The 11,662-nt window shown below is 43.7% G+C and overlaps 1 protein-coding gene across 2 annotated transcripts in view; it reads right to left on the reverse strand.

The window, feature by feature from the left end:
- Nucleotides 1-11,442, reverse strand: part of HEMK1 (HemK methyltransferase 1, mitochondrial release factors N(5)-glutamine) — a 55,374-nt gene extending 43,932 nt beyond the window's left edge. For both annotated transcript variants that reach the window (XR_014545482.1, XM_083603526.1), the window contains exons 1-3: nt 11,308-11,442; nt 8,932-9,408; nt 6,557-6,648 (exon numbers count right to left, since the gene is read on the reverse strand). Coding sequence is in view for 1 of the 2 variants with exons in the window: in XM_083603526.1 (XP_083459652.1) it covers nt 6,557-6,648; nt 8,932-9,183 (344 nt within the window). In the remaining variant the exon portion in view is untranslated. The remainder of the gene's footprint in view (nt 1-6,556; nt 6,649-8,931; nt 9,409-11,307) is intronic.
- Nucleotides 11,443-11,662: the final 220 nt, after the last annotated feature.

Raw genomic sequence — 11,662 nt, forward strand, 5'->3', positions numbered from 1 at the left:
CGTGCTGCATGAAGAAGCGTTTCCCTTTGTCTTTACTGAATCTCCCAACATTCGGCTTCACTGGATTATCTCGGGTTCTAGTATTATGAGAGATGGCCTATTTTTTTCACACTGTGCATAATTTGGCACTTCTATCATGTCCTCTCTTGATACGTTGCCCGCTGATCATGTCCCCACACAAATCCCCAAACTTTGCAGCCTTTCCTTACAGGGGAGTTGGTTCCACGCCCTTGAGCGCTTTGGTTGCCCTTTCCTGCAGCTCAGGTTCAGTTCTCTTCTCCGACCATTCACTGAGCAATGAAAACATTCATAATTCTGGATAGAAAGTCCCTTAATAACCACTTTGAGCAAACTGATCCAACCAAGCATTCCTCTTTGTTACACTTCCTTTTGTGGGTGCTGAATCCCCAGTTCCATGCATCGGAAAAAGTCACCACTGGCATATCACATGGTAGATTCCATCCAGCAGGACAAAACTTATTCTAGATTCCTGACTCTAAAGTCTGTCATTTCTGATGGTGCCTAGTATAAAGCTAAAATATGACAATCAGGCTCGTAAGGCTACAGTAGGGATGGGAAATCTGTCTCCCACCAAGCCCTCCTGGCTCTGTTACAACTCCCCACCATATCCCTCCTGCTAAGCTGCAGCCACGCTAGTGACCAGGTGTGTGTTGCTGCCCCTCCTTGACAGCCACTCCTGGAAGCTGGAGTGCAACATCTAGAAGGGCAGTCTCCTCACCCCTGTACTATAGGAAGGCCAGGCAGCTGTTATGTTACCATAAGCTTCTTGGTCAGGTATTCTTGCCATCTCCCCACAAAAAGCAAGCCACACATTCTACTCTGAGGAATCATAAACTAACCAAGGTACTATTCTCACTCCCCACCCCCTTTATCTCTCAATATGCACTCTTACTAGCGTCAAGATAAGGATCCAGCATGTTTAATTTAGAATCCAATAAGGTTATATATTTTAGCTTCCAGGTATGTACAGATCCAAGAAATGTAGATAAGAAATCTACTGGCATCTTTATTAGATAGGCAACACACTCTCTGGAAGTTAAATCATTCTTCATGGTTGAAAGGCATTGCGAATGGCCACTTGTCTTAAAGATATCCGCATTGCTTAACAGATCTGATGTGTACCTAAACTCAATCATGTGCATTTTTTTATTCTGTAATCTTTTCTTATAGGGAAAAAAGAAAAAGAAAAACTTAGAAGGCTGCATTGCCTTTCAGCTTCTGAAGCTGAACCACTGAAAGAAATATCCATGCTACCCACTTCTCTCTCGCTCTCACTCTCTCTCATTCTCTTGTAACATTAGATGGTTCAAGAACAACCAGGAACTGAAGCTTGGTGAGTTGGTTGCTTAGCTTGGCCTACAACTACAACTGCAACAATTATTGTTGGGGTTTGCATAGTTTATTCATACTTTGAATACCTGAGTCTCCTTCATGATTTCTGAGCAACTAGAGAACAAAGACAGAGACAGGAACTGATGACTTATATGCATTTCCGCCTACAGCAACATAACCTTGAACTGTTTTTGGTTCCAAAGGCTCACAGCATCTTTGTATCTCAACATCTGCTTTTTTAACTGCTTACTGAACTGGGAGAAAAGCTTGTGTTAACTTAACAATGGACTTTCCCATGTTGTCATTGTTGTCTTCTTTCCCAACTTTGCTGACAGGGTTGTTCTTTCTTTTGTAAGCCTCCACATATACAATTCACTTACATATTAAATGTGCTGTAAATGCAATCTTAACAACACTAAGTTTCATTGAACTCACTAATTAAGCATAAATAGAATTGGGCTGCATGTACTACTTTTGTGGGACTCTTAACTTTACATGCACTAATGATTGGGGCACAAATGAGCACCTGAAATGCACCAAGAATAGCACTAGGAGCCAGAACTTCTGGGAGGCTGGAGAAAAAGATGTAACCTCACTGTCTTCTCCTGCACATCCATTTTGCAGCTGCAAGTCTCCTCTGCAGGAGTCAGCTGTGAACCATTTAGCTTTGTGAGAAGGCAGTGCCCTCTCTGACCTGTTGGTCAGGCTGCTCTCTGCAGCAACACTAGCAATGTGCATTAACTTTATTTGTATATATTTACTTTTTGGTCACTTAATTTTGGTTCAGCTCTTGTTATATATTAAGTCTAGATTATTTCATTGTAGTAATGAACTAATCTTGTGCTTATTGCATTGCTGATTGTCTTATTTCAATTTTTTATGTCCTACAATACATTTTTCCAAATGTTATGTATCTTAATAATAAGTAAATATTTATTGTGAGCCCCTTTGGGAATAGTTAACTAAGGAAAAGCAGAATGCAAACAAACTAAAACCTAAGTACAGTATCTGGCTTTCATATCTTAATTTTGCCTTCATGGGAAGCAATCTGCTTACTATAATTAATAGCTGTGGCAACATGTACCTGGGCTAATAAATATTGATAGAGAGATCAAGGGTAAAGCTCTCCTCCATTTGTATATTTCCTTGGTAAGCAAATGCTTAATTCCCCTGAATGGGCAGAAAGAAGAGGCTGTCTCTTCTCACTTTGACCCAAATCTAAATGGAAGGTATAAATACTCAAAAGCTGCGATCTGCACATATCAGGAAGTATCCAGTGGCTATGCAAGAGGAAGATCCCAGATGCCTAAAGAGGCAGGTGATACTCAATTCAGATAACCATGCCAGAACTGGTGGTAGCAAATGCCAGCAAAAATATGTGTTTGTGTTACAGCGGTTAAGAGGGTTTAACTGCAATTGAGGAGACACAGGTCAAATCCCCACCCAGCCATGAAGCTCAGTGGGTGAGGTTGGGCCAGCAACTATCTCTGCCTAACCTATCACACAGGATTGCTCTGCCGATAAAATAGCAGGGAGAGCTATGTAAATGACCTGGAGCTCACTGAAGAAAATGTATGATACAAATGTAGTCAATAAATTATAATATCACTAGCTGCTTTGCATACATGGTTGGAAAAAACATTAATAGCTAGATGGCTAAAACACTCTAGCATGGAAAGCAATGCCTGAAGGGAAGCACAGGTTCAGAGTAGGCTGTACCTGCTGTATCTCTCCCATGTTTCCAGAAGTGCCTTGCTATGGAACAGAAGCATAACTCATGGGTGGGGAACCTTTTCTGGGCAGAGGGCCACACTACTGCAGTGGAAAGCTGTCAGGGGCCACATTCCAGAAGTGGGAATAGTGAGCACAGTGGGCTAAATCCAATCACATATGATTAACACATGCACACAGTGCTATTTCCCATGAATACAAGAGCGCTGAATTCTTAGTAACCCCACACAAGTTTCACCTTCCATTTTCTCCATAGGTTTCCTCCACCCCACTCCTCTGCAAAGATAATTGTAGGTTGTTGTGTTTTTTTAAGGAAGCTGAAGCTTTCCTCTGTCCTGAGTATTCAAAAAAGAACTCATTAATTCATACACAATGCAAATAATACCCAATGCACAGCTGAACAGCAAGTCTTGCCTTTCAGCTATAAAAAGCACCAAACTTAAAATATTTATTTCAAAAGAAAGCACCAAACTTCAGAATGCAATTGCACTCCAAAACTTGCACATCAGGTGGAAAATGCATCTGGTCTGGTACCCTGTCACTGTTTCTACCAGAAAGTAGACAAGAATAGCAGAGGAAAACAGCAAAGGAAACTACACAGACAGATTTCCTAAGCCCAACATGAAACAAACCATAGTGGTCAAGTATGGACTACGGCTACCTATATAAGACTGTAATCCTATGCCTACTTACTCAGGAGTAGACCCTGCTGGACTCAATGGGGCTTACATCTGAATAAGCAAACACACAGGTTTGCATTGAAAAGTTTCATGAACTGTGCAAATACAGCCTCTAGTGGTGGCCGAGTCAAAGCGCATATATTTCCATAACCAAAGATGAAGTGCAGCAGCTGAAAAATCAACTTCCAAACTGAGGCACACAATGTAAAAAGACACAGAGAGAAATGGGGAAGTTTGAGATCAAAAAGCTCTTCTTTTACCAATCTTCTACTGCACCTGAGGGAGGCTAGTTAAGGTCCCAGGGTAGGCTGTGTGGCATACATAGCTCACAACAGAGACAAAGGGCCTGGGAGGGTGGAGAAGACCTCAGGAGCAACAGCCAGGCAACCGCCCCCGATTACTGAAGTGGCTGCTTCTCTCTAACGGTGGTGAGTAACCTCCAAGCCACAAAGCCATTTCCCCCAAACCATTCCCACGCATCAACTGATGTCATTGGTGACATGAGCTGGTGGGCAAGAGGACAGAGCTAAATCCTGCACTGACTGTGCACACCTGCTTCCAGCAGGGAATAGATTTTCACAGCCAAAGCAGCAGGATTTAAACCCTACTCAAGAACTGATGAGCGGGGGTTAACTCCTGCTCAGTTTAAACAGCCCACATTCCTGTTTGCACCTCTGATTTTCTGAGGCTCATAGTGTGTGAGCGCTCTGCAAAAGAACTGCTCTTGCCTGGGGTGGGGGAAGGAGCCTTGTGTGATTTCATAGGTGGGTGGCTTTGCTCACCTGTCAAATGAGGCCCGCAAGTCTGATCCTGATAAGGATCTGACCTGCAGAGCCAAGAAGGTTCTCTACATGCTGCTCTAGACCTCATATAGGACATCAGGTGGTGGTGGTGGGGACAGGTAAAAATGTGACTGAGCCAAAAGGGGTTTTCCAACCACTGCCAATCAACTGATTGGTGACACCTGCAAAGTGCTTTGTGAAGCACTATGTGCAAGTTTCAGAAATCAGCTGATCATCAGGGCTCTGTGCACAGCGCTGTGCAAAAAGAGGTCACTTGACATCACCGTGACACTGGATGATTGACATGTGGGCAAACCTGTCCAACATGGCCCACCAGGGTAGGTGGGGAGAGATAAAGATTCAGCCCACTTTAGAAGTCTATTGATTGCTAAGCTTTCAGCAGCTATTGCTACAGCTGGCCCACCCATGAAACAAGGTGAAGCAACTGGCTCATGTGGCAGGATTCACAGGGGCAGCAGATCACACTGTCAATCCTACTTCCTCACCTTTTGGACCTTCCCTCACCCCTTCTTCTCTGGCAGGGAGGGAAGCACCATTCTGGGGTCCAACTCAGGTGTCAAAATGTCTTGGGCCAGCCCTGGCTATTGCCCTTCATCTTCAAAACTTTTACTCAGTACCCTCAAGAGCTAGATGCTATTATTGTCTTAGTGGGGTTAGAGTACAATAAGGGATGCAGGTGGCGCTGTGGTCTAAACCACTGAGCTTCTTGGGCTTGCCGATCAGAAGGTTGGCGGTTTGAATCCCCGTGATGGGGTGAGCTCCTGTTGCTCATTCCAAGCTCCTGCCAACCTAGCAGTTCAAAAGCATGCCAGTGCAAGTATACAAATAGGTACCACTGCGGCAGGAAGGTAAACGGTGTTTCCGTGTGCTCTTGTTTCCGTCACAGTATCCTGTTGTGCCAGAAGTGGTTTAGTCATGCTGGCCACAGGACCTGGAAAGCTGTCTGCAGACAAAACACCGGTTCCCTTGGCCTGAAAAGCGAGATGAGTGCCACAACCCCATAGTCGCCTTTGACTGGACTTAAACGTTCAGGGGTCCTTTACCTTTAGAGTACAATAAAACAGACCCCAGATTCAAAGAAGTCCAGTTTTCTGTCCGATTCTATATTGTGAAAAATATGGAACATTAACAGTGGGGCTATTTGTATTTCTCCTAAGTTTTAAAGCATAAACATATTAACACAGCAATAACAGCTTATTTGTTTCAACAGGAGGATTAATTAGTATGCAGATTGCTATAAAATCAGAACCAAAGAGACAGTGGGCAATTCGATTCACTATCCAAGACAATGAGTTCCAATACTGTACTGTCATTTTCTTAACCCTAATTGTTCTAAACTCACAAATAATTTAAGAAATTGTGGCTTTAAAATGCATGCAAAATTGTCGTTATGAGTGCTAAGAAATCTACAGAACTGATTCAGCCACCATAGATGAACACATTTCAGCGATCCAAGCCTTAAATATTCTCCATCTACCCTGGACATCTCTTTGCTGGAAATGCCTCATTTATTTAAATTATTTAAAGCCGCTTAATTGTTGAATGGCATTATGTAAGCCTAGCAGCCCAGCTTTTTACTTGCACCTCTCTGCTGGCTCAGTTCTTGCAAAGGCCCTATGGATTTAAAAAGGGATTTGCTCATGATTTATTAAAGTGCTAAATGGACGACTAAATGTTTGCTACTATACTGCAGAGTGGTAGCGATAGCTCAGCAGCTACTTCTAGCACTAGTACCTACTGGTTTGTCTTGCATTTTATTTTTATTACTAAGTAATATGTAAGGGTGCATATTTCTAAGCTAAACTGAGGTCAATTCCCAGTAAAAGAAATGAATTTAAACGTATCCCTCCAACCTTGAAGACAGGACTTGACCCCTGTCTTCATTTTAAAACTACTTTAGCTGCCTGACATTCCACAGGCATCCTAATAGAACAGTTTTTTTCTGCAAAGTCCTTGAGAAAGTGAAACAAATCAGCGTTAAGGACCCACCTTTGTAGCCGTTTTGCACATAGCTGCTGGATCTGTTCTTGTTGCTTTGCGGAGAGGGGAGTAGAGATGCTGCTGGCATTCAAGCTCTGGAACTGAAAAGTTATTTACAGGCATTTAGACTAAATTCTGGTAGCCCACAAAACTGAACTCAGCACCCAGGAGGGTTAAATGCTTCTCTTGATGGTCAGCCCACCTACCCTCTCCATTGTACTGTGATAAGAGCTCTGCTGGGTGAGACCAAAGGTCTACCTAATACAGCATTCTGTTTCCCAATAAACAATTAGATCTGGAGTGGAGAACTTGCAGCTCTCCGGACGTTAAAGGTAAAGGGACCCCTGACCATTAGGTCCAGTAGCGAAAAACTCTGGGGTTGCGGCGCTCATCTCACTTTACTGGCTGAGGGAGCCGGCGTACAGCTTCCGGGTCATGTGGCCAGCATGACTAAGCTGCTTCTGGTGAACCAGAGCAGCGCACGGAAATGCTGTTTACCTTCCCGCCAGAGCGGTACCTATTTATCTACTTGCACTTTGAGGTGCTTTCGAACTGCTAGGTTGGCAGGAGCAGGGACCAAGCAACGGGAGCTCACCCCGTTGCGAGGATTCAAATCGCCACCCTTCTGATTGGCAAGCCCTAGGCTCTGTGGTTTAGACCACAGTGCCACCCACGTTGCTAGACTACAACTCCCACCTTCCCTGACCATTGGCCATGCTGGCTGGGCCTAAAGAGAGCTGAAATCCATCAACCTCTGGAAGGCCACAGAACCCACTAAACTTGATTAATATGGAAAACCAACAAGCAGGGAATGAAGGAAATAGTCCCACAACCATTCACTGGCATACTGCCTCATGAACAAAGGTTCCTAATAGCTATTATGACCAAAAGCTGTTAATAGGCCCATTCTACATGATTTTGTCCCTTTTAAAGTAGCCTCACATTTAACAACTGTAGCCATGCAGAGGAGCAATTGAGCTGTAGAGGATGGTTTGTTCACAGAAGTGAACAAGGATGGTGGCTGAGGGATGGAGTTGTTACGAAAAAGGAGCAATGCTGCTGAGTGCTCCAGATGGCTGGAAAGCCAAACAGGATGTTGATGTTTTGGGACTGTACCGTGGGAACAAGGGACAGTCTATTGTGTGCACTGAGCACCGGATGTTAGCTCAGAGTGGCACATGACCCTGTACTGGAAGTACATGGGAGGAGTTATTCACTCTCTGCTATTGCTGTTGAAAGAGTGCAGACATGTTTTCTCTGCACTGCTGGAAAGACAGAAATAAAGGCATGTAAAGACATTTCTGTCTGTCTCTTTCCCCTCCCTGGGGATGGCAGGGAAGAGGGGAGGAGTGGTTGTGTTCTTCTCACGTTCGTGAGAAGGATCGGCCGATAGAGATCTGGCCTTGTCTTGCCGGGAGCCGAGACGGGGGAGATCAACAAGGAATCCAAGCCGGGCACCTGGAGAGTGGCCAATTCCTCTGACTGAAGGCTTTAGATTCCGACAGGAGTGTTGTGATTTCCCTCCACCATTCTGCCTTGCCATGCAGAAAGGAAAGACCCTTCCACCAAGACTAGCACAGAAACCAAGCGGGCCGGCACAGAATGAACTAAATGCTCCATCCCTACTTTTTTAGTTCACTTAATGGAAGGCACGTTTATACACTAGACTGCTAAGAGGCTACTAGCCTGCATTTCCATGCTGACCACAGAGGATTTCCACCAAGGAAATGCAGGCTACTAATCTCTTATTAAGCTAGAAAGGTTAGCTATTGTTTATTGGTTTCTTAATAGATTCATTCCTTTCTCTCTCTTTTTTTGCTGGCTAGTAACTGTGTGGGCTCATTTGCCAGTCTTGTAAAAAGTCTTCTGAGCAGTCTCTCCCTTTCTGATGGCATAGCAGTAAAAAATCTAAGTCCCCTGCAGTACTTCAAACCAAAAATTATGGGCTTATGAAAATTGGGGCAAACTTAAATGTCAGACATTTTGACCAAATAGCATGCTGCCAAACATCCACAGTGGTACAACTTATTTCCAGTTGTGGAACTGTTTAAGCAGTTATTTAGCCATTACAATTTATGGCAAACAGATATAAATAGCAATCCAGAAAAAGGATCAATGATGTAAACAGGATAAACTGTACTTGGATGCTACTGCAAACAGCCGACGTGCTTGGTGAACCTTGATCAGAGCAGAGCAAAGTTATTTAAAAGGAGGTCAAGGCTTAGCCTCTCTGTCTACAAGAAGCACTATTTACTTCATTGGAGAAGCTTGTGATATATTAGAGCGCAGAATTGCTGGCTAGTGAATCAGACATGAGGCAGATCTTCCAACATTCATTTTGGTGCTCTGCACAGACAACCACTATTTTACCCACATCACTTAACTGTTTTTGCTCCCAGGACATGAGAAACAATGTATTCGGAAGATGCCTGTGCTTCGGGGATCTCATTCACTTCAAACACGCCTTGCCAGTAGTTGACCAAGTCAGCAGCTGTAACCACACCTGCCTTATAACAGAAATACTTTCTTAGCAGTCTGTGACAGGGATTTAGATTGGAGCCTTTGGCAGGACTCTTCCCAAGATGAGGGAACAAATGCAAAAGCTTCCTGTACAAAGAGCTAGTAAGAACTTTCATGGCTCCAGAAGGTTATGGTTTCCAAGAATGAGAACAGGCTCAACTTTTTATAGGCCACCAAAGTACACCACGAGTCTCTAACACCAGCAGTCTGGTTTCAGAAAATATATCAACACAGGACACTCCAGTCTCATCAGTGCTTATACAGCAGAATGTCAACAGGAGATTCCATGTGTCCTCTTGTCCTTGCAGAGCACACAGGTGACTCATTCATCCAGTAGTAACCTAGAGAAAAAGAGACAACCAAAGGAAATCATCTCAAATTCAGGATAAGCTCACTTACCATTTAGGCTGAAGTAATTTTTAAAGAGGTCATTATAGACGCAGCATAAATGATGAACTCATATGACACATGAAAATGAAGAAGGCATAATGCATTTCACTTTCCATAATTGTGATTCTAACCACATTTGAATAAAATTAAGCAGTACTGAAACTGCCCAGATTTGCTTTTCACCAACACTCAAGCTACAGGCTAGTTCACAATCAGGAGGGTGCTAGTATGCTCATGTCCTGTTTGTGGGTTTCCAAAGCGCATCTTATTGACCACTGGGGGAACTGAATGCAAATTACAAGGGCTCTTGTTCAGGTGTTACATAATTCCTACACACCTTGTTTGTCACACATATACTATACACCAAGGGTACACAGACTATAAGCTTGTGGGATCTGGTTTGTTTTTTACTTGAACTCTGAGATCTACCAACCGGAGCTTAGCACAAAAGACTTAGAATGAAAGAAGTCTGAGCCCGGGAATTTACTCTGAGCCCGGGAATTTGTTTTGAGTAGCAGAACGGAATGGAACTCACAATATACAACTATGTCCTCTGTGGCTTTTCAAATAATTCAGAGAGCTACCAGTAGGTCTGGATCTTTCTTCTGCTAATCCCAGCTATATACATGATGCAATGGTGATATTGTCAATTATGGCTTCCCAACACAGTTATGCAGAGTATGTTTGTTGTGTATGATTGTCTTGACTACATGTGGATTTCCTTTTAGCAGTGCCTTCCGTGATCTGTGGCCTGGGACATTCACCCTAAATATGTCTACATAGGAGATTAGGCCCAATAAAATGAATCTAAGTGAGGTGTGGGTTCCAACCATGTGCAGTGGTAGGACTGATATTTGGCCAGCTTTAGACTGATTAGACTATAAAATATAAAAAAACACCTTTTTTAATTCATGCTTGACCAGTTCACAAATTGCCCACATGGGGAAAAATTATAATGGACAGCTGATGCAGGCAACAAAGCATAGTAATATAGAATAGGAGGTGCGGACAAAAAGAGCCAAGGCTCCTCTATAATAAAGCATATAAAAGGTATCTGTGCTATTTTGCATTTTTAAAAATGTCTTCCTGTCATGATCCAAGCAGATCAGAATGTTATCCCTTTTCTCCAAATAATCAGGAAGTAGCCACAGACAATGAGAGTTGACAAAATAGTCTGAAATAGTTGAAAGTAGTATGATACAGCTGTTTCCTATAACACACACACACTTATTTTGTTCTGGTGTCATTTCTGATCAAACAGGTAGCAACGACAGGAACTTGTACACATAGATGATAGTGGAATAAGCACAAATGCCTCTGGCAACAATCCCTGCCTCCATCATCCCATCACCTTCTTCTGTGAAGATACTATCCTCTGTGAGCAGTGAGAGTGTCACATACACTCAACAGGAGAAATAGGAACTTCCTTTCCCATAGTATTCCAAGCCCAGTAGGGCGCTCCTACGCATGCCTGCATGAGTTTAACGGGATTTACTTCTAGGTTAGTGTGCAAACCTTATGCTGCAAACGACTGCAGTTTAAAATACATTATTCGTTGGGTGGAAGAAGGCGAAACCATTTTGAGCTAAACCTTCACACAGCCGTTTCCGCCGCCCGATCAATGCAACTGAACAGCAGATAGATGAAGTCAGAGAGAAATTATGAATAAAGCGCGGGAACGAAGCTTGGCTTCTGAACGGTTTCCTATTTAAAGGCGGGGAGAATGAGGGAGACCAATTCGCAGGTCCTTCCTTCTATGTGAGAAGCCTTACGGAAGGCTTTTATGGACGCGTACAAAAAACATTATACCAAAATGTGGCGGCAATGAGATATTTTGTTCCTTTATTTACCTGCAAATTGACAAAGCACCAATGCAACTACCGCGCTTCTTTCCCAAGAGCAGGATGCGAGACTCTTAAGCAAATTACGAGACTGGCAAGCGACGCGCTTCCGGTTGGGGCCGCAAGCAACACGGCCTTACTCGCTAACAGCGACGGCGGCGTACAGTTCCGCCTGAAAGGGAAAGCCTCAAAGCGCCAATCTTCCGTAAAAGGCAGAGCGAACGAGGCAAGGGGGGCCCCGCATGGAAGCCTTAGCCCATTGCAGCAGTTCCACAGGAGTGGCTGCGGCAGAAAACTGCACGAAAGAGAGAAATAGAGTAGAGTCTTCCTTGCAAGTTCACTTGGAAGGAAGTCCTGCCGTGTT

This window comes from Podarcis filfolensis, assembly GCF_964270895.1.
Source record: "Podarcis filfolensis genome assembly, chromosome: 2".
Lineage (NCBI taxonomy): Eukaryota > Metazoa > Chordata > Lepidosauria > Squamata > Lacertidae > Podarcis > Podarcis filfolensis.